The 23490-nt window shown below is 38.0% G+C and overlaps 2 protein-coding genes across 2 annotated transcripts in view; one reads left to right on the forward strand and one right to left on the reverse strand.

Moving 5' to 3' along the window:
• The first annotated feature begins 5204 nt into the window (after positions 1-5204).
• On the forward strand, positions 5205-17952 carry TDRD6 (tudor domain containing 6). Its single transcript, XM_058183590.1, has 5 exons — positions 5205-11530; positions 12598-12716; positions 12846-12935; positions 14900-14954; positions 16715-17952. The coding sequence occupies exons 1-5, from the start codon at positions 5260-5262 to the stop codon at positions 16798-16800; spliced, it is 6621 nt and encodes a 2206-aa protein (XP_058039573.1). The 5' UTR covers positions 5205-5259; the 3' UTR covers positions 16801-17952.
• A 1796-nt stretch (positions 17953-19748) lies between these two features.
• PLA2G7 (phospholipase A2 group VII) overlaps positions 19749-23490 on the reverse strand; it is a 28720-nt gene continuing 24978 nt past the window's right edge. The window contains exon 11 of the mRNA XM_058183626.1: positions 19749-20012. Within this exon, the coding sequence (XP_058039609.1) occupies positions 19909-20012 (104 nt within the window). The 3' untranslated portion in view covers positions 19749-19908. The remainder of the gene's footprint in view (positions 20013-23490) is intronic.

Here is a 23490-nt window from a genome sequence, read left to right on the forward strand (position 1 = left end):
CCACCACTGGTTGTAAGTGTGAAAAACAATAAGTCAGCTTTTTCACTGCTGTTGTAACTTCAAATGGTCACGAAACAAATGATTGTAGGTCAAAAACTACCTGAATATAGGTTTGCTACCTCTACATTCACCTGGTCCATATATATTTTATGTGTTACGGTACATTTCCAAGGATGCCACATTAAATGAATTGCTTAGGTATTGACTAGCTGCATGTGTTTCTATATCCTTCCTAGATGGAGAAATACATCCAATATTGGAAATGGTAGCTGGAGAAGCATTAATATGTCACTAATCCTGGCACAAGTTAATAAAATTGCTTGATTGTTTCAAACCCTTACATAAAAAATACTGAAAAACAAACAGCAACATATTTAACAACCCCAATAAAACAATCTGTAGTCTTTATAAATATACTGTTATCCTAAATGTTACTGATTTGTAGAGAATCATTTCTTCATAGTTCTTCACCAGTTAATACTTGCTGCAGATACCTGAAACTGCATTATTATTTTTGTGAAACACCAGAAAGATGTGTATATTTAGAAATGGGCAAATATTTGATTGCAAATATTAGGGTATGCAAAACCCCTAGGCACTGAATTTTGAAAAGTTGTAACTGAACAGACTTTATAAATTTCTTTCTTTGTACTTTCTTATGGCTCAAAACCTTTTGGTCAAATAAAGCCAATAGTCTTCCGTGCCTACATTTAGAATGGCTGATTATAAAAGAATTGTGTTCATTTTTAATGTTTACAGTATACTGCTATGTTTAGGACCATATTCCGATTCAGCAATATCAATGGTTTTGCTTCTATTCTTAGTACTGTACTTTTCCAGTTCTTGAAGTTTTAGGTTTTGGTTTCTGCTTAAATAGACATCTTGGAGCCAACCCATGTGATTACAGGATTTCCATCGCAATCAACAGTGAGTCAGTCCTTGTTGCCATGTCCCTTCTCAGGTGGCCATCTCTATTTAGCAATTGTCTCTCTTTTTATATTCATATTCTTCTTCTTTTAAAGGAACTTACATTGTTCTCTTCTTTTAAATGAAAGGTAATTTAGTTTAGGTATTTAGATTTCCAACATATCCAATCAAATTTTGATGATCATAAACCAGCATAATAACATTAACATAATATCTTTTCTAGCCCACTTAAGTACCTCTCTCTTTTGAGAAAGAAGATAGTCAAAACAAGAATGGGTAATTGTAAGAGGGAGTGGAACCAAAATGCAGAATTATATTTGCCAGACCTGGAGCAAACCTCAGAGAAAATAAATCGTGCCTAGTGGCAAGTCCTATGTGTAAATTTAAATTTTATGAATGAACTCTCACGTTATTGCTCCATTTTATATCAGTGCTCTTACCTGATCATAACCATTCACTTCCACTGATATTGTTCCAGTATCACCCAGAGACAGTAGATTTTATCTCTCTCAGCGGCATGATAAACTCCACCATATCTCCCATAAAGTTGTAATTTCATTTCATTTCAAATACTTACATAACTCTTCCAGTTATTCTATACACTCCTGAATTCCTCCCAACAGTTTGAAACCAAGTCACCATAATCTCTGCTGTCCCTGATCTCAAATCAATCCTCTTTCCAGCTGGCTAATAGAAGCCATAATTCAACTAGCATCCTGTCCTTCCTCACTCTTTTGCAGTAGTTGATGCTGGGAAGTAATCTGAAATCAATCAATCAGAATACATGTAGTTACTACATAAAGGAGTTGCAAAATCCCTTGGTTACCTTTAAAACGTCTATGAAATAATGTCTTGGCATCATGCTACGATGTCTGAACTGCTACTAGAAGAGGCTGGCTAAAGCCCAGGGACTGAGGAGAGGTGTAAAGAAGGGATTCTGCCAACACGCACATGGCCAATTCAGATGAAAAGATTCTCTTTAGTATGTTTTCCTCAGCTGAGCCAGAAGTAATGGCAAAGAGAAAGATGACAATGTGGTATTAACTTAGTTGAGGGCTGATTTTTTGAAGCAGCATAGTAACCAAGAAGAAATGCCCACAGACTTTTCAGCCTCTCAAGAGCAAGACCTGAATAATAGTTGCAGCTATTTCCCAGGCAGAATCTCATTTTTTTTTAAATAATTGAATTCAACAGTCTTATTTGAATATACTAATACACAGTAACAGATGGGCTTCCCAAGCCTCTGTATTTTTGATCAGGAAAAACAACTTTGATAATGGCTTAGTCTGTTTAGTCAGGAAATACAACATTTTCACTATCTACAGAACTGGACACACAGTGTCCGTACACACAGTGCAGTATTTACATCAGTATAGTTTTTTATATATTGTTTTGCTTATGGTGCATTAAAAATACATTTAAAAAATACATTTAGGCAACATTTGTTTTCATTCATCTTTATGTTGGAAGAAATGTCCATCTAGGTTCAGTTCCAAGTAGAGAGAAAGACACTGGAAATATGGAGGCTGATTGGAAAGATGGTTTAATGGTGAAGCAGAACCACGAAGCACGTATGATTCTGGGTAGCTGATCACATGGAGTGGAGAGTGAAAGCCCACTCTTGGGCTTTGAACTTGAGCTTCCTGTTCCTGTGCCAAGAGCATGTATTCTATTGGTTGCTGTCAGACTGCCATGGGGCCATGTGGGGTCATGTTTGTCTTGAAGTCAAGTTTGGTTGAACCTTGGGCTGATGTAATGTAGAGGCTTGGTTGTGCCATGTGGTGAGCTCTTCTGATAGATAATCCTATTATGTCCTGGAGGGTCATGTCTTAATGCCATCACCTTGGAGCTTGTAGATAGGCTGGCCTAGTCTTTCTCAATGGGCACCAAATATCTGCTGGGGGCAGGGAACTGCTTTGTCTTTAAAAACATGCTTCTACTTTTCCCATTCAGGGAAATATAATATTCTGCCTTTTTAATATTTTCTAGAATATCTCATTCTTCTGGGAGTGGGGTGGGTGCTAACTTTCTACATTTATACTGTAGTTGTTCCAAGAAAAAAAGGGAAAACTTGATGTCAAACGTTATGTAATTTTCCACTGAGTTTTGGGATGTAATTGCATTAAATTTCTTAAAGATTTATGTTATAGTGGTTTTGATTTTAAAAATATATTCCTCAATTCTGATATCGTACTCTGCCATTATCTACTAGCCAGTGACTGCTCCCAAAAGAAAACAAAGAAAAACAAATCAGAACAGAATTTTGAAAATCCAAGCATATAACAAATGTCAACAAAATTACTTGCCTTCATGCCCTATGTTCTTTTCTCAATCAGTATAACAATAAATTTATTTTCCATGTAAACTCAAATAAAATTTTACTCTTTAATGTGATACTCTTTTGCAGGTGATGATATCCTGCACTGCAGCTTTATTTTTCCCCTCAGTGGGCGTCCTTTTGAGAAGGCCAAATTCTGCTGAGTCGGGAAGAAAGCTGAGCACTCCTCCCTCACCCTGCAAGCTATAAAAACTGTCATCAGCTTTTGCAAAGCTGCAGTATTAAGGTTGCAAGCTCCAGAGAGCAACGTTATTCCAAAATCCTTCAAGGGCACTCTGTCTGTATAGAATGTACAATTCTGTTGTATCACGCATTTGTTAATCTGACACGAGCATACCTACACATCTGAGAAATAAATATATTAGTTAGCCTCCAGTTACCCTTTGAAATCAGTTACTATAGAAATGCATTTATGACAGAAGGCAAACTGATCAGTATACATAAGGATTCTAGATTTAGTCCACTTTATAAACTGAAAAGACAATATTCACTTCTTGAAAAAGTATATGGATTATACTTCAGGCTAGATCTTTTATTACATTTCTTCAACACACATGCAGAAACATAATTTTCATAATCTAAATATGAAATGTTTTTTCATTTGCAGAAAAATGGAATAAAATTGACATCCAGACCTTGATTGATCTCTTAGAAAACACAACTGGGAATCATATATATATATGTATGTATGTATGTATGTATGTATGTATGTATATGTTAACATACTTAAGAAGTGCTTGAACTTGCAATTGACACTTTAAGATTATTGTTTCAGTGTTCGTTCAATGTCATCTTATACAATTCTCAACAATTTAAAACTTCAACCAGCATCTAAGTCTTGGAGAGTTTTTGAGGAAACTGATACATTTTTATACCTGTAACATACTGTACAAGTATAAACAGCTTTTACAAACTATTGCTATCTGGTCAAAGCATGCAATTGTGCGATACATTTATCTATATATATTATTGGAAAGTGTCATGTATCAAATATTAACATGCTGGTTGGAGAAGCTTTAATAGTAATTGCATCCTTCTGGAAGATTGAAAAGTGGAAGTCGCTTCTTTTTTTAAAAAAACCGAGTCCACAGTATACACCTTGACACCTTGCTAAGTGAGACATTTGTTACGTGAATTTTGCCCCATTTTATGACCTTTCTTGCCATGACAATGGGGGGTCCTGCAGCAGCCATTAAATAGTAAAAATGGTCATAAGCAACGTTTTTCAGTGTCGTAACTTTGAACAGTCACTAAACAAACTGTTCTAAGTGGAGGACTGGCTGTATAAAAGTATTTCCACCAAGGAACCCTACTGGTTGACCCTGTTGAGACCACACAATACAGATGCTGGGGGCAGCAGACTGTAGAGTCCATTCAGAAGAATATGGAGATAGAAAGCATAACCTCTTCAAACGTTATCAACCCAGAATTCGACTATTTTTCAAGATTTGTCTTGGCTTATAGATCTGATGGGCTGTTTTATTATTCACGCTCTTGGTTTCAGTATCCTTGGTACGACTCGTTTTCCTTTGGTTGCTGCCACGATGCAATTCCACCAACCCTGGGCGCACTGGACAAAAGGTCTGCATGACTTTTAGTCTCTTTTATAACCATCCTTGTGGAGACCGCCTCTGCTTTCAAGGATTAAAGAAGAATAAGGGGAAACTCGGGTTTTCTGCCAGCTTTCCACGCAAACGCTTTATTCGCCATGGGAGCCGTTTGAATTAAAAGGAGATCTGCGCCTGCGCGGCAGTCAGCACGTGATCCCGGGCGCGTGGCGCCTCTGAAAAGTTCGTGTCTCCATTCCGCCTGCTCAATCACTCCTCCTTAACGCCGTCGTTTACCTCACGCGTCCCAGCTGCTGCGAGTCCCGAAGCCAGGCGAAGCTCGCGGGCAGGAAGGGGCGGAGTCAGGCGCTTCTCTGTAACGCGGCCGTCGACCGCCGCCTGGCGTTTCTGGGACGGTTTGAAAGCAGGGGAGGGGGCGGTCCAGCCATGTATTCCCCGCTGCTCAACCCTGGCAGCTCCTTCACCTTTCGGGTCTCGTTCGTCGAAGTCCACCCTAAGGTGCCGCTGGTGAGGCTATGGGGGCTGCCCGGCGAACGCAGAGAGGAATATTTGCGGCTGATGAAGGACCTCCAAATCAAAGTGGGGCCCCGCTTGGCGAACTCCCCCGGGGACCGCGGGGGCCGAGGCGACGGCGACAGCGAGGGCGAAGCCCTGGCTCTGGGTGACCTGTGTCTGGTGGAGCTGGGCGGGCGTTGGCACCGCTGCCGCATCGTCAGCTGCCGGGCTAAGCCGGGGCAAAACTACCGCGTCTTTCTGCTGGACGAGGGCCGCACGGTGAGCGCTAGCTCCTACTACTTGGCGCGGGGCCGCAGCGAACTCTTCCACTTGCCGTCCGAAGTCATGGGATGCATTATTGCAGACTTGCTCCCGCCCGGCGATTTCGGGGCATCCTTAAAGACCACGCTTAGGGGCTCAAAGACCCCGCTAGGATCCCAAGCACTTAACTTACGATGGACGGCTGAGGCCATCGACTTTTTGGGTTTCCTTCATGGCAAAGAGGTGTCTGGCCTCATCCGAAAAGTGCTGATCTCGCAGTGCCTTGTGGTGCTGGAAGTGCCCTGGTTGCTGACACAGATGCACCATCTTGGGTTCGCCAGTCTTGCCTCTACTGCTTTTGGCACCCTACTGAGTGTCATCTTAGAAGTTCCCGAGATTGCTTCTGTCCCATTGGAGCCAACTTCCACTTTGTCCCAATCCCCAGTCCTTCCTTCTGCTGCCCAGTTCAAGCAGGGTCATGTCACAGTGGATTTCTTCTATCCTCAACTGGAATTGAATGTGACTGTGCCTGTGGTGGTGACTCAAATCTCTGATCCGTATAGAATATATTGCCAGCTACGTAGTCTTTCTAAAGAAATCCAATTACTTTCAGATGCTATGTACCAAACCTTTGAGGTATCAAAGGGAAAATTTGTAGAAGAGGCTTTACCCGCCCCAGGCTTTCCCTGTGCAGCCCAGGGTATAGATGGATGCTGGTATCGAACTTTGTTATTAGAAACATACCCAGCAGATGATCAAGATAATCAACCGGAGGCAGTGGTTCAAGTGATTTGTGTGGATTATGGCAGGAAAGAGTTTGTAACAAAGAGACATCTGCGCAACTTACCTGTTGAATATTTCCGTATGCCAGTAGTAACCTACCCTTGCTCACTGCAAGGTATTACCGATGGAGGTTGTGGCTGGACACAGTCACAAATTAATCAACTTAAAACATTGCTCTTGGGCAAAGTAGTGCAAGCTCATATCGAAGCTTACTGTCCCTTTGAGCATATCTATTATGTTACCCTATATGGGGAAGATGGTCTCAACCTTAACTGCCTGTATGGGGTGCAGGCAAATTGCCTGGCTCAAAATCTCCTGCACAGTAATCAAGAATGCATCTCTGGTTTAATTATTGAACCAGAAAGCTTGGGTGTCTCAGTCCAAAAGGAATCTCCTTCTTTGTCAGAGATACTGCCTTCTCTTGCTGCTACCCCACTTTTTGTTGTGCGTCTGAAGGCAGGCGAGTACCATAATGTTCAGGTGTCATTTCTTCAGGACCCTTCAGAATTCTGGGTGCAGTTGCAGGAACTTAAACAGCCACTTTGTCACCTACGGCGGAACTTAAGAGACTTTTATTCTCGCAGTAAGAAACTAGAATGTATTCTACTTGAGCCCAAGGTAGGATCCCTCTGCTGTGTTATGTTAAAGGAAAACTCTTATCATCGTGCCCTTGTTACTAAAGTTCAAGGGAAAGGAATTATGGTGTATTTGATGGATTGGGGAAACACGGAAGTAGTTGACTTGTATAAGGTGAAGAAGTTGCTTCCCCAATTCAGAGAACTTCCTGCTGTGGCAGTCCGGTGTGCACTGGATAATCCTTTCCCAGGTCAGTCATGGAACTCAGAAGCTGTTGATTATTTTAAAAAATCCGTCCTAAACAAGGAATTGATGATCAAAGTTCTAGGCATGCAAGGAGATGTTTATATAGTTGAACTTTTTGATAATTCTCTAGTGGGAGAAAAAAATTTGGCTAAAATCATGTCCCAGAGAAAGTACACAAAGCAGCATGAAATACTAGAAACTCTCCAGGCAATATCAGATAAGCTATTGGCAGGGGACCCTGAAAGTAAACCAATGAGGTTAAGACCTGTGAAAAAAATAATACCAGTGACAGATGAAGTAAAACATCCACAACATGATTCTTCAGCCTCTTCTGCAGCTGAAATGTTGAGAAATGAACACCACTCCAGTGAGGGAACTTTTTATTCTTCATCAACTCTGGGTAGCAATGATAATTCATCATGTGAGATACAGAACTATTCTGAAATAAAGGCAGGTGAAGAAGAGCTTGAATTTGGAAGTACAGTGGATGTGCTTGTAACACACATAGAAAATCCTAGTCATTTTTGGTGTCGATTATTTAAGAATTCCCATGAACTGAATATACTTATGGCTAAAATTCAGGATTACTGTATACATTCAGCAGAGCTTCATGAATGGCCAAATTCCGTATGTTTGGCTAAGTGTTCTGAGGATAAAAAATGGTACAGAGCTGTTATTATTAATAAGGTTCATTACCCAGAAGAGGTTGAAGTTGCTTATGTTGATTATGGAAATAAAAAGCATGTTTCACTGAAAAATATTCGTGCAACTACAGCAGAGTTTCTGGAGCTAAAAGCTCAAGCTTTTAGATGTAGCCTTTACAACTTAATTCAGCCAAAACATACAAATCCTTTTGTCTGGGATAAAAAAGCCATTGAAACGTTTCGTGAATTTGTGGATTCAGGATCTAAAGTGGCACTGAAATGTATTATATTTGCTTTAGCAGCATTGAATGGTACAGAACTTTTTAATATTGTTGACCTTATTACTCCTTTTGAAAGTGCTTGCCATTTTTTAATAAGAAAGGCTCTAGCCACATTTGTACACAGAGAGAAACCCTTGGTATCATCTGTTCAACTTCTATCATACTATTACTCAACCCACAATATCAAAAGAGGAAATGAAGAGATTATTTATGTCACACATGTTAATAGCCCATGTTTTTTTTTCTGCCAACTTGCTAGGAATGCAAATGCTCTTGAAAATTTAACTAATAACATTAGTAAAGTAAGCAAACTGTACAATTTGCAAACTTCACCCAACTCTAGAAATTTATATCTTGCAAAGTATACTGATGACTGCTGGTATAGGGCTGTAATAACCTCAAAAAATGATAGCAAAGAAGTTTTTTTTGTAGATTTTGGGAATACACAATTATTAAAAAACGAAGATTTGGTTGTAGTACCAAATGATGCTTATGAGTTAATGCTTTTGCCTATGCAGGCTATAAAATGTTCTCTCTCTGATATTGTTGATCCAACAAAAGATGCTATTGAGTGGTTTGAAAAGGCAGTGTTAGATAAGCCCTTAAAAGCTTTGATTGTAGCAAAAGATCCTGATGGAACATTGATAATGGAACTGTATGATGGTAAAATGCAGATCAATGCAAAATTGAAACAAAGCTTAGGTTTGCAGGCTAGCAAAGAGATTACTGAAAACACAGAAAACAGCACTCTGTCTTCCCAATACTCAGTTAGTGCGGAAGAAAACAGTGAAAGGGGGCCAGCTTTGGTAGACTTTGTGAAACCTGTTCTTGAGGACAATACTAAATCTAGTGCTGTTTTTGGAGAAACATGCCTATTGCAGCAGAAAACTAAAAAAGAGGTAGCAAGAAAATTCCTAGAATTCACAGACAGCTCTAGCAAAAGTAATTATGAGGAAGATTGGAAGGACATGAAATGTGCAGCCCTTCATAAGAAAGGGAAGATATGTGATATTAAAAATAAATCCAAATCTGTAACATATTCTCCTAAAAATATATATGAACTACCTCAAAAAAGTATAAAACCTGGTCTTAAATCTTTAGTGTATGTTTCTCACATAAATAATCTTTCTGATTTTTATGTACAGTTAGTAGAAGATGAGCCTATCCTTGATAGTATATCGGAGAAAATAAACAGCTCTAAAACTGTTTCAAGCTTAGTGGGGCAACAGCTTAATGTAGGAGATTTAATATGTGCAGTTTATTCAGAAGATGGGTTATGGTATCGAGCTGTAATTATTAAAGAGTCCACTAGTGAATTGTTAGAGATACGGTATATTGATTATGGCAATACTGCAGTAGTTAGCATTCATAATACATGCAAACTTACTGAAGACTATTTATCTTTCCCTGTAATGAGCATCCATTGTATCCTGGGTAGTAGTAAGATGTCAGAGATTCCAGAATGGACACAGAAAGCAGTGATGTATTTCTCCCAAAAGACAAGTGAGGTTCAGATGAACTGTCAATTTATTGAGAAGGTAAAAGACAAATGGGAAATAACACTCAGTGATGAAAAAGATGATATAATTAATGATATTATTAATAGTTGCCTTGAATATAAAAAATATGACCTGATGGAGACATCTGATAAAGGATCTTATAAGATTGGCAAAGTAAGCTTATGTGAATATACTCCTTCTGATGAGCACAGTAGACTTTCAGCTAGCAAATCATTTCTCTGGAAGACACCTAAGATAGGTGAAACTATAAAAGCCTTTTCATTAGTTCCAAAGAATCCAGGATATTTTTGGTGTCAGTTCACTGAAAATGATATTAGTTCAATTGAAATAAAACTTCAGGAAGCTGAAGAACATACAAAAATCCACATTGATGATCTTAAAAATGGCAGTCCTTGTCTAGCAAAGTCTAGTGATAATTTATTTCATCGAGCAGTTATTAGTCATATAGAGGAAAATTCCTTGACAGTAATCAACATAGATTATGGAACTGAGAAACTTGTCAACATAGAAGTGATCAGGCAAATTCCTGAGGAACTGTTAATAATTCCACCACAAGCATTTTTGTGTTGTCTCTTTGGCTTTAATTCTGAAAAAGGTTCATGGGCTGAAGGAATAAATGAAATTTTCCATGATATGATAGCTGATCTTCCATTAGAGATTACAATTATGGACAAACTCAACTATGATTCTTTTGAAATTCCCTTGTTTGTAGTTAAATTGGAATGTCAAAATATAAGCATCAATGAACAAATGAAACACCTTTGGAAATGTCATGCTGATAGTAGTGATTCCACTATTGCAAATAATTACAACCCTGAAGAGCAGATTGGAAATCCAGAAGAAGAGAATTCAAAATCGGTGCCATTTGAAACTGAAACTTCTGTTTGTACGACAACCCCAAAAAAAAGTAGTTTGGAAGATGTATTATGTTCTCCAAATCTATTACAGGCAGTAGACAAGTGTTTTGGTGTTGGAGACCAGATTTTATCAGAAACATCTGCACAGCCATCCAAAAATCAAATCAAACAACACTTTATCACCCATGAAATATTTCATACAGGGAACCAGCAGACCACATTTGATGCATTTAATAATGAAACAAACCATTCTGTATCTGGAAACAGAAAAAACATAACAGATTCTACAGGTCTTTCTGAAATACAGCTTTCTACTTGTAAAACTGAATATGATACGCTTGAATCTCAGAGAGGAGCAGAGGACAAAGAAATATTAATGCTAAACTCTCTTGAAATTCAGTTGCCTTTGGATGATATAAAGAGGTTGTCAGACTTTGTGCCCTTACGAGTGCTTCCCCAATTAATTAATGCAAAGAACTTGCCAGAAAAAGAGAAGTTAAAAATGTCCTTGTTGGAAGACATGCTACAGCCAAAGACAATAGAAATAAAAACTTACGATGAAACACAAAACAAGTCAGAATTGCATGCACTTGAACCACAACATGTGGAAGAACAGTTTGTACACAAAGTGAAAGAGGATACTTCACTAATGAACAAACATGAAAATGTAATAGAAGAAGTGATGGCATCTGAAGCTTTTCCTTTACTGACTGAGAAAGCCAGCAATAATATGCTATATTTGCAACACCCTACTTTGTCTGTTCCTGTAGATAATAAAATGCAGTCATCGTTTTCAGAAATTAAAGTTAAGCCACAAGAATTCTATTCCATTGAAGGTCTTGTTGAAGAGTGTAAACTGGGAAAAAGTGATAAAAAGCCCAATTTTACAGAAGGGCAAACTGCGTTGGGAAAGAATTATGAAGAAATGCAGATGAGCATTCATGGAAGTTTTAAAGACAATATTTGTGTTGAAAAGGATTATCTAATAAATATACAGCTAAGTGAAGTGGATGAACCCTTAATACATGATGCAGGTAAGGCATTAATGTAGAACTTGAGTGACAATGTTGATTTGAGATTTTGCCATCTTGTTCAGTTGGCAAATTTAGATTGGCAAAGTAAGTGGAAAAAGCATTAAGACAAATAACACCGGGCAAAAAATAGTGACAATTTCTTGGAGACAGGTTTACAATTATTTTTCAAAAGATTGAGTATAGACTATTTAATTGTTCCTATATTAAGCATTGCTCTCATTTAAGAATGTGTAGTTTCCAGATCCAGCTGGAGAATAATGATTAATTAGATCCATTTCACCTGGGAGATACTGTATATGGCTGAATTTACTTTGCCCTGAAATGGCTGGGAGAGTGGCCCTAATAATTCCCCTAGATGTTTCAGCAACTTTAGTACTGTCAGTCATGGTATCTTTATGGGCTCCCTATTTTCCTGTTTCTCCTATCAGAATGAGCTCCAAAAAGGAGAAAAGGCTTGTCATATTGGGTTCCACCATGCGTCATAAATTCTAGAAGAGGTCATTTTCATGATTATGTCTAGAGTGAAAATTAGATCCACTCCTAAACTAGTAAGACTTGGAAATGAGACCACATAGTTAAATCAGACAATTGCAGCATAAGTCTATGCTTGAAAAGTGTTGGGACCCAGTTTTCTGTTGCTAAGCAAGGCAATTGTTAAGTGAGTTGCATCTGATTTTATAATCCCCCCCCCCAAGCAAATCACTGCAGTTGTTAAGTAAATGTCACAATTCTTGAGGAATCTGGCTTACCCCATTGGCTTTGCTTGTTGGAAGCTAGCTGAGAACTTGTAAAGGGGGATCATGTGATGCTGCAATCTTCATAAATACATGCCAGTTACCAAGTGCCCAAATTTTCATCAAGTGACTGTAGGGATGCTACAACAATTGTAACTTACTTTTTTCAGTGCCATTGTAACTTGGAACAGTTGCTAAATGAATGATTTAAGTCAAGGATTAAATGTATTACTTGAGATTGCCAATGTAAACTGCAGTTTCCAATCTTGTTGCCCCATCTATAGTACATACAATGAATAATAATGTAAATAATCAATGTGTTATTTCTTGCAGAAAAAAAAGAAAACATTTGTAACTTAATGGGATTTGATATTGGTTCCCAATGCATGGTATGGTCAGGTACTCAGTGGTACAAGGCTGAGATTTTAGGCATATCTCCTGAAGGTACAAAGGTAAGGAGTTCTGAATATATTATGTGTGCTGGTTCATGTTACTTTAATTGTGCTTCTATTATATAAATCAATGTCTTCTAATTTTCTGTAGGTATTAATATTTAAATCTTATGTTATTTATACATGAAGGTTTTGAATTTTTCAAATGGAAATGAAGAGATAGTCAATCCTATACATGTTTGGAATGGGATTCCTGAATTGGATTCAGATCTTACTCAGGTATATTTTCCAAAATAGTAAAAAAACAATTGTGTTATGGATATTTGCTGACTATTTTTCTCTGACCTGTTGTGATTATTTTTTCTTTCGTTCAGTGAATTAGTGAGGAACAGATTTCATACGGGATTTAAAGTTGGTAGATAATTCAGTACCACTTGAATAAGCAAAGTTAGTGGCAAGAAATAAAAACAGATTTTACCAAAACTGGTAGAAAATAATGACTACTAACAATTTTTTGCTAAAATTTAAATACAGCCAATTGACATTATTGATATCGAATGGATTATTATCATTTGCTTAAGACAGACATAAAACTGACAACCCTCCTAAATTTTGCACAATAAATCTCAACTGCTCCAGTCAGTGTAGCAAACTATTGTTGATATTTTAAAGATCATAGAGGTCCCTCTCTGGAGATAAAACTGATTTCCATCCTGTGGTTAACGTGCAACTAATACTCCTAGTTTATTGGCTGAGAGATAATGCAAATAACACTTAGGCCACTTGTTGGCCTTTATTTAAGAATTATGATATTGTGTGACTAACCCAAGGAAATTCTTAGACATATCTCAGTTCAACCCTGAGCTACAAATACTCTTTTCTGTTATTACATATGTGTATGTTTAATACAGATAATCTATAGAAAATGATAGATACTGATAAATAATGATAAAGGGTGGGATTCCTCCTATTAGCCATGAGAACTGTTTTAAAAATTTTCCATGCAAACAAGTGTATAAGCCTAGTTAGCAAGACAAAAAACCGAAATAGTTCCTATAAAGAACTTAGAAAAAAAATAGCGAACAATGATGAGTTTAATAAAATCCTGTGCCAAAGTTAACTTAATTTATGTAAGAACACATGCTTATGCTTGCTGTTTCATTAACTCATCACCCCTATATTTTTTAAGTAGTAAGGTCTAACAAAGATTCTGATATTGGTAGTCAGATTCTTTATTTTTAAAAATAATTCTTCCTTAATAAAGCACATTGTGATTCTAACAGGACTTCTGATAGATTCTGGTAGGTTCTTTCCCCCAAAAAGTGATTTCATCAAGGCTTTTATGGTTATGTCTTTAAGCTGCCCATACACATAAAAGTACACAGTTTAACATTGTGACTGCTATACAGGGAAATAAGACCTACTATAAATCTCTCTCAGCTGAATTCCTGATGAATTCCACTCCAGTGGTACTGTTAAGGTGGGCGAATGGCATTGACAAGAACTTTATTCTTCAGTACCTAACTGCCATACTGTGCAGACATTGGAAGCAAATAATTTTGGTTGGAATTGGTACTGAGAAGCAAAGAATTAAACTTTTCCTTTTTTGTGATGCATTCTAGTCCCAATAAGATCGGATCTAAATCTAATGGGCAGTGCTCATCTCTGTTTCTTAGCTGAGAGCCTGTGTTATCCAAAAACGCATGTGTAGTCATTTGGCCAGCATGATTATATGCCGACTATATGCCAAGGCACTTGGAGCACTCTACCTTCCCACTGAAGTGATACCTATTTAACTACTTGCATTTGCATGTTTTTGACCTGCAAGGTTGGCAGGAGCTGGAGCAGGAATAGGCGCTCGCCTCATCATGTGGTACTTGGGTCTTGAACTGCAGGCCTTCCAGTTGATAGGTCCAGCACCTTAACTGCTAGGCCACTTCACCCTCCCAGTCCTGATACTCTTGAAATAAAAATAATGATTAAATACATATTTATTTTGTAATTATTCCCCCTCATGCCATTTTCTGATAAGAAACGCTAAGTAATATTTCAGTTCTGGAACAGAAGGCTAACAAGAAAATACAATATAGAGTGTTTTGGACATATTACATACTGAGGAAGTAGCATGGTTTAAAAGCAATGAATCTTAGTGTGCTGCCCAACAATAAACATAGGTTATTCATTGAGTATTATTCTGTTTTGTAAGCTTTTCTTTTAGAAATTATTTTTCTTTTTTCTCTTAGATAATGTCCAAGAATAAAACAGATAACTTGCACCCTGTGCCATTGGCAATGGAAGGTAGGTTTAAAAATAAGATGAACGTGAACTTGTACTAGCCTGCCTTTTTCGATGCGTACTGCTTTATCAATCTATAGCTCACTATTTTTTTCTAGTGTCTTTTCCTACTCAACCAAATATACAAATAATTCATTACTAATTTTCCAGAATTTATGAGAGTAGAAATAAGTGTGTTTATACTCTACATCATGTTTTAAGTTGTAACAGTTCTCAGCTGAGTAGAAATACTACCAATTTCATAAAGAAGAATGTTCAGCCCACTTCTCTCTTTATAGTATTACAAATAGATTTGGTTTTCCTCCAAAAAAACACTGCCCCAGTTATGTATATTTGAAATTGCCTTCCCAAATTTGCATACAATGTGTTAAAATTTTTCCTTTTCAAAATATCTCCTTTTTCCTAGTAGTTGACAGCTAGTGGCTTGCAGAATACATGCTGCTCTATAGCATTCCTTTTGCTATCCTAGATAGATGGGCTGCAAATTTCTAGGGAATTGGGGCTATTAATTAAGGGCACCAACCCTTACTGTTACAGTAATACTTACAGTATTACTTACAGGTACCAACCCTTACTGTTTAAGTCATTTCATCCTAAATTAGATTTCTTCCCATTTGGGGGAGATTAATCAATTTTCTCTTGAAGACAAAGAAGTCATTTTCTGTGGCTACAAGAAAATGCCTTCCCTGCTCTAGCATGATCCACAGGGCAGTGTCTGCAGAATGCCCTTTCTAGCTATGAAATAGCTACTGCACAATCTTACAAAAGCTTCTTGATGATCTCAAGAGGTTTTGTGCTGATTGCAAAATGACAAGCAGTAAATCGGCTGTTTTCCTAAAACGGAGAACTTGGAAGGACAAATTGTGAAGTTTGTGGCAGTGAGAAGGGCTGTTAGCTAGGGATTTTTGACAGATATTTGGATTTCAGTTCTCTCCATCCCAGCAAAAGGACTATAGAGATTACAGTTTTAAAACATCTGGGGGATAAATATTGTTTACTCTGACAAAAAAAAGGTTATTATTCATGGTAGTTATATGAAATCTGTAGGCTCACTGATAGTATCCTTGATATCGGTTTCTGTAGCAAAAGCAATCTGCTCCTTTACCAGCATCTGAATTTTAAAGAAGGGTGAGAAAAGGCTGAGAACTAAAAGGGAACTCTTTGTTTATTACCAGTCTCACTTTTTCTGGTATCCTATATTAACTGAACATCCTCCAAATTATTTTTTATTACTTCTCTGGTTCCTTGAAACCTTACTGGATTTCCTTATTGGATTTATTAGATGGGTTTGCCAAAAATATCTGTGACTGATCTTGCATTGTGAAATCTAGTTGCAAAGAAGTATATGGGTAGTCCTGAATTTGCGACCGGTTATTTAGCAAACATTTGAAGTTACAACAGATACCCACTCCCAAAATTACTTATGACTCATTTCTGACGTTCTTATGCCTCCCTTCCCCCGCCCCCCATGTAATTACATTTTTGGAATTTGGCAATCAGCCCGCTTTTATGTCTGTTTGTAGTTCCCCTGTGGTGTTTGCTTAACAACTAGTACAAAAAAGGTCATTTTTGGGTCAGTCACATGATGACTTGCTTTACAATATCACTTATGAGCATAATTGCTTACAATTACAGTTCTAAATTGTGAAATATTAAAGTTTGCCATTTTTAATTTATTGATGCTCTAGATGGATTCAGTGTAGTTGTGGTTTTTTAAAAATAAATTTATTTTACTTTAAAATAAACTATTCTATTTCTTATAGTGGAAGAAATGACTCACGATTCAGATGACAGTACACCAACTCATTTGAGTTGTGACAGCGCTGAGAGTACAACTGAGCAATGCTAAGTCATTTTACATTCATATTTTCTCTAGCTGAAGCCAAAAGTTTTATCAGGCATGTCCTGTCCAAACCAGTAGAGCTTATAGAGGTTTTTTTCCTCATATCCTTCAAGAATGTTTCCCATTGTTTTGTATGATGCTCCTAGTTAAGGGTCAGGAACAAGGTTTTAGACTTGTAGTGCTGTTCATTGTCTAAGACTATTTAAATTTTGGGGCTAGTTTGCACGGGGAGAGAATTATATATTCTTTCATATTTTGAGTTTACTTTCAAAATGGTGTGGCAATATGGAAAGGTTTTGTCTTGTTAATTTCCTTTTTGTTAATGAAAGAAATAAAACATACTTGAGCTATTCATTCTGTTGTTCCATACTCTTACATTTGGAAAATTTGTGATCATAGTGATGTAGCCGACCATATATTGAATTTTTTTCATCATCATTCTGATCAATACATAATTTTATCTATGCTTTACATAATTTTAAATATAGTAGTAGACAGCTCCTATCATTTCAGGGAACCTATGTTAAAAATTTTAAAAATATAACTTAAAGTTCCCCTTTAGCTCCTCAGTATAAGATAGCATAGAAGGTTTATTCCAAATGGTTAATCAACACAGCAGAAGTGTTCCTGGGGTAGGACTGAGAAATAGAAGATGTCTTTCAGTCATGGTAAAACTATCAGAATCTGAAACCCAGATATGATGTACCACCAAAGCTCAGAAAGATAGCTGATGTGGAGTACAGGTTGTACTCCATGTAACATAACTGGTTGCTAGTTTTAAACATACAGTATTCTTTCAATTTTGCTTGTAATCTACCTTTGTTAAAATGCTGTTCAAAATATTGTTATAATAAAAATACATTTAGGAAATCAATAAAAGCATTCAAAGTCTTTCACTTGAATTGCACTCCAAAGGATAACTCTTATCTTGAAAACTCTTAATTATTTTATTTTTATTGAATTTATTTTTTACATTTCTGAACAACCCTCAAAGAGATCAACTGATTTTCCAATCTAGCTTTTACTTAAATTCCAGCCTTTCAAAAAGGGGGAAACCAAATGTAGCAGTTGCATTCAAATGACATGCTGGGTATGCTTAGTGTTAACCACAAGGGGAACTAACTTATCAACCTCTGACATGATTTTTTTTTTGGCAAAGCCAGATCTGCTTTTGTTTTGTTTTGGTTGATTTTTTTTTTTGGGGGGGGGGGAGTTATTTTGTTATTTTATGGTATAGAGGTGGGAGGAAGCCAGAAATGACCTAATCAAAATCAAAGCCAATATATTTGGGATAGGAATGGCTAATCCTATAGTATTAAGTCCTTTCATTTTCAAAATAACCTCTAAAGTGGTAGAAGGGAAAAAAACCAAATGTTGGCAATACTGCTGCAGAATTACTTTGTTTTTGAAGATAGTCCGTCTATCTCACTTTCCTGGTCAACTGAGAGCCACTTAGCCAAATTCAAAATTGCCAAATCGTGTACTTGAGTAATAATTGAAATAGAGTCACTGTACGATACTCCAGCTGGTACTCTATATCCCTGTGCTATGCTAGATGGATGCTAGGTATTCTTTTGGGTTCCTGGTGACACGCATAGATCTTAAATGAAAGCAGAAATAAACCTAATGCTAATATTTGATTTTAGGTTGCTTCCAACAAAAATGATGGTGAATATTTCTGGATCCAACATTGTAGTATGAAAAACTGAATTATATAAATGCATTGCTCTGCATACCTGAGGTACTGGCAATATGGAGTGGCTGAGAGAATGGATAATTATATATTCAGAGTGTATTAAATATAGAAACTTGGTTTTAGTTTCCATTGGTTATGGCACAGCAAGGATCCAATATTAGAAAATCTAATTAATGATCATACTTTTCTTCTGGTTGCTGAAGTAATGCAAAAAGAACTCAAGGGCCCATCATGAGGTAGAGTGGTAAATGGCCCTATTTGTAACCTGTAGCAGGCATGTGATCTCCCTAAGTTACTTTGGTTCATTAAGCTATAGTAATAGCAGCTCAATTTACCCTATACAATGCCACTAAACATGACTTGTAGAAATAATAGTAAGCCATGTTGTAAGCCACTAGGAATCGTGTGATAACAAGATGGATAGCATATAAATTAAATAAACAGTAAATTTCAATTCAAAAGGAGGACCGAACATCCTAACGGGAAAGCAAAAACCTTAGCCTACTGGAATCAAATATATTTGCAAATAAACTACTTTCCTAGTGCCATTGTTTAATGGACCAAATGTATCTAGTGCCAGATGACAATTTATGTTTCAGATGAGTAAATGAAGATAATGACTATTATACTCTTGCAGAAGCAATTTCTACTTTGAAATATAGAGGTAAACCAAGAGGTTATCTCTGGTTTCTCGTGACATCCCACTCAGCTTAACTCCTGGGAATTACAGCACCAGCCTTTCTAGAAATCCACACATTGTTATTTGCAAGAACAGTAACAGTCAAGACTGTAAGCTTTTAAAATCCATGTAATGGTAGGAATATCATGTCAAGCATCTCTACCAATTTTTTAATAACTGATGTTCATTTGGTTCATTTGAAACTGATGTTTCTTTGTTTTTTCTTTAACCTTAGAAACCAACTCAGTATAAGCAGTTCTTGCTTAGTGACGCTAATTGGGACTGCAGTTTCCATCACTAAGCAATGTGGTCATAAAGTGCAACATTACATGATCAGGCTGCTTAGCAATGGATCCCAGGTGTCCCCAATTACTGTCTTTAAGCGAGGATTTCATATATTTGGAACTTCTGACTTCCTACCAACTTCTCCCTTGACTTTGCCAGCAGGAAAGGTCACAAATTATGATCATACAACTGTGGGATGCTGTGCCAGTTATCAAGTGCCTAGATCAAAATCATGTGACTGAAGTGGTTCTGCGATATCTGGAACTTCAAGGACCGGTTGTAACTCCTATTCAGCAGGGTTGTAAGTTTGAATGGTCACTGAATGAGTGTTCTTAAATGAGAATCACCTGTAACATCTTTGTTTAAATGTTCTAAAACACACTCGTTCTAATGAAGCTATCATGAAACAAGCAACATTTAGTCAGGAATGTTTAAGGACAATTAATGTTTATTTTCACTGAGATGCTCCTGGAGTTAAGTCAACATTGGTATCTGGAATGACATTAGATCCTTTGCCATTTAAAAGAAAGTCCCATTGGTTAAAATCTCTAGAGAGACCTAGATGAGATAAATTTAAATCAGATGGCACATATAAATATATGAAAATATTAAATTGTATTTAGAGAAATTATGAATGTTTCTAAATCACAATATATTAAAATTAAGCTTGCTTTGATGTTCTAAAACTGACATGCTGGAAACAGAAAAGTCATAGTGATAAATATGAATGGCTGACTTCATCTAAACAGCAAATTTTAAATCTCTTAATTTATAAAATCTGGAAAGACCCCTTTTTAAACTGAGTTGCAAAGTCAGTATACTTTAAAGTATGTTTACTTTAAAAGTATATTCTACTTTTCAATAAAACTTCCAGAGGAGGTAGAAACTTATATACCATATAGAAAATACATATTAAAAACATTAGAAGACTCTCAACTAAATGCCTGGAACTAAAAAGTTAACCACTGGCAATGTTCACATCTTCAGGAAAGAAATTCCACAGGTAAGGTTCTGCTTTTATTTATTTATTTATTATTCATATTTATATACCTTTGACTAGGTAATCTGTAATAAAGGGGTTACTTGGAGGAAAGCCTCTAAATATTTTTCAGTACATAACCAGTTTGATATAAATCATTCAGGTATCAGGGTCCCAAGCCAACTGGTGCACCGTCTACTTGCTTTCTCATATGTCTCAGTGCTTAGATAGAATTTACTCTCTAATCTAATCAGTGAATAACTGATATGTAACCTAAGCCTTTTTATATATTAAAAATGCTCATGCTAAACAAGTGTAAGTACAAACTATATGACTGGTTCTTTAGTTCAGCTTTAAAAAAATACTTTTTATTCTGTGTAGTATTTAAAAGACTCAGATGCTTAGGAGATGAATCTGAATGGTATAGACCAGTGATGGCAAACCTATGACACACATGTCAAAGGTGACACACCACAACATTTGGATGACACACCAGCATTCACTGACACCAACAGCAACTATTCTCGAAAGCACATCCCATTATCATGTGATTTTCAAAGGTTGCATAGACCAGGGATTACTTTCGGACATCAGGGACCATTATATTCATAATTTTAAATCCTCTGGACCACTAATACGAATCAGCGCACCGCTTGCTGAAGCACCCGAACTCCCAGTCCCTGCTTGTTACAGGGGCCATTTTGGGTGAGGTGCAGCTGCTTTTACTTTGTGTGTGAGTCAGCTGCGTTGTGTTGTGTGTGTGTAAAGTGTGAAAGTTGATTTTTGGTACCTTTGATTTGTGTACTTTGTTTATTATTTTTATTATTTATTGTTATTGGCCCAATAACCTATTGACCCATTCACCTGACCACCAAGCCACACCTACCAATTAAGCCACAGCCACATAACTGGTAGGGAAAATATTTAGATTTCATCCCTGCATTAGACCGAACTGTCTTCTCTTTCTCTTTTTCAAGATCAAAGATCTTTGGTGATTTTGTGAGCTTTCTTTATGGTAGCAAGCTCATGGAAGGTACTGCTGTGATGCCTGAATTTCTATCACACACACAGGGGACTGGAGGCTAAAACATATGAAGAACGGTTGCAGGAACTGGGTATGTCTAGTTTAATGAAAAGAAGGACCAGGGGAGACACGATGGCAGTGTTCCAATATCTCAGGAGCTGCCACAAAGAAGAGGGAATCAAGCTATTCTCCAAAGCACCTGAGGGCAGGACAAGAAGCAATGAGTGGAGACTAATCAAGGAGAGAAGCAACTTAGAACTAAGGAGAAATTTCCTGACAGAACAATCAATCAGTGGAACAACTTGCCTCCAGAAGTTGTAAATGCTCCAACACTGGAAGTTTTTAAGAAGAATAACCATTTGTCTGAAGTGGTGTAAGGTTTCCTTCCTAAGCAAGGGGTTGGACTAGAAGACCTCCAAGGTCCCTTCCAACTCTGTTATTCTACACTCTCTCCCCCCCCCTTTCTTTCTTTCTTCCCCCCCCTCTCATCTCTCCACCTCTCTCTTTATCTCCCCTCTCTCTATCTCATCTCTCTCTCCCCCTCTCTTTTTGTCTTTCTCTCATCTCTCTTCCCCTTCTCTTTGTCTGTCTCTCTCATCTCTCTCTCTCTCCCCCCCTCTCTCTCTGTCTGTCTCATCTTTCTCTCTCATTCTGATTCTCCAGCGCTTTCTGGGTCTTGCAGGTGCTTCTTCGGCCTTCGATGGTGCTGGATGCATGACCTGCTCTCTGTCCCCCATTGTGAAGCACGCTAAATTTAACAGCTGCAAGAGCAGTGGGCAGACCATGGAGGCACCAACAGCAGCCGCGGAGAGAAACAGCTGGGCTGGGCCAGTGTCTCAGAACTGAGAGGAAATTGCGTGTCTCCCCGAGAGATTGAGCTGCACAGAGTACCAACAAAGGCTGGAAGAAATGCCTGCAAGACCCAGCAACAGATGAAGCTTCGCCCCCTGTCTGAAACGTGGAGCGAATCCCCATCCCCCGCCCTTCCCTACTCAGGCCAGGCAAGGAGTGACTCGGAGGGTGAGGGGCGGGAATAGCCAATGGTGGTTGAGACAACAGGAAACCACAACGGGGAAGAAAGAACCCTGGGCTGCTGACATCCATTGCTTCGGCCGGCCTGCGCCGCCACTCCTCCTTGCACCATTACCTCGTTCCAGCCAGTGATGGCTGCGCTATTCCTTGCACGTTGCACCTCCTGCAAAGTTGCAAGTTGCACGTAGCTCCCTCTACGGTGGAGATTTCCAGCCTCACCATGATCTGCCTGGCTGGTCCCATATTCCAGAGCTTTAGTCACAGGACTGACCATTGGTCATTCTGGAGCAGCTTGGGTGGGCTGCGGACCACCAAAATTTTCTCGTGGACGACCAGTGGTCCATGGACCACTGGTTGGTGACTTCTGGCATAGACTTATGTGAGAATTGGGGTGCGCGCAGCCTCCATATTCTGAAAGTGGTTTGTGAGAGACATGCTCTTGCACGGCCTCTGGAGTTTCTGCAAATCATAGAACAGGTTATACTTTTGCAGTGTTTTCAGAGGCCGTAGAAGACCATTCTCTGAAGCCACTTAAACGCCTTGTGCAAGCAAAGTTGCCTCAGGTAGGCTGCAGGGATCTGTCAACAGAAAGAGAACAGAGTCTAAAGGTAAGTGGAATACAGCAGATCTTGGGGATCACACACACAACTGGACTGCTTTCTTTCAAAGGAACAAATATGTAAATAATTGTTTCTCTCTTTTTTTTGGTGTGTATATATATGAAAGACGTCTGCAGAGTCAAGTTAGGCATTTTCTGCATCACTGTTATAAACAGCCCACCTTCCCTTAAGCTCTCAGAGCAGAGATACAGATGCTGTATGACTTCGATTCCCCGTACTCCTCTTTTTGAAGTATGGTATTTTCAGTTACACTGACCACCAGGAGGTAGTCAGAGGTAACCAGTTGGAAGTCATGCTAAACCCCATACTTGGGAGTATGACAATTTAGCATTTGCAGTTCTCTGGTCTAAGAGCTTAAGGAAAGGTGGACTGTATATATAC

Source organism: Ahaetulla prasina, chromosome 1 (assembly GCF_028640845.1).
Source record: "Ahaetulla prasina isolate Xishuangbanna chromosome 1, ASM2864084v1, whole genome shotgun sequence".
NCBI lineage: Eukaryota > Metazoa > Chordata > Lepidosauria > Squamata > Colubridae > Ahaetulla > Ahaetulla prasina.

What these genes read in the sequence shown, in the direction of transcription:
- TDRD6 (XM_058183590.1), top strand. Translation starts at nt 5,260, where the DNA reads ATGTATTCCCCGCTGCTCAACCCTGGCAGCTCCTTCACCTTTCGGGTC. An exon ending in ACCCTTAATACATGATGCAG is followed by an intron (nt 11,531 to 12,597) that starts GTAAGGCATTAA and finishes TATTTCTTGCAG; the next exon opens with AAAAAAAAGAAAACATTTGT. An exon ending in TGGATTCAGATCTTACTCAG is followed by an intron (nt 12,936 to 14,899) that starts GTATATTTTCCA and finishes TTTTTCTCTTAG; the next exon opens with ATAATGTCCAAGAATAAAAC.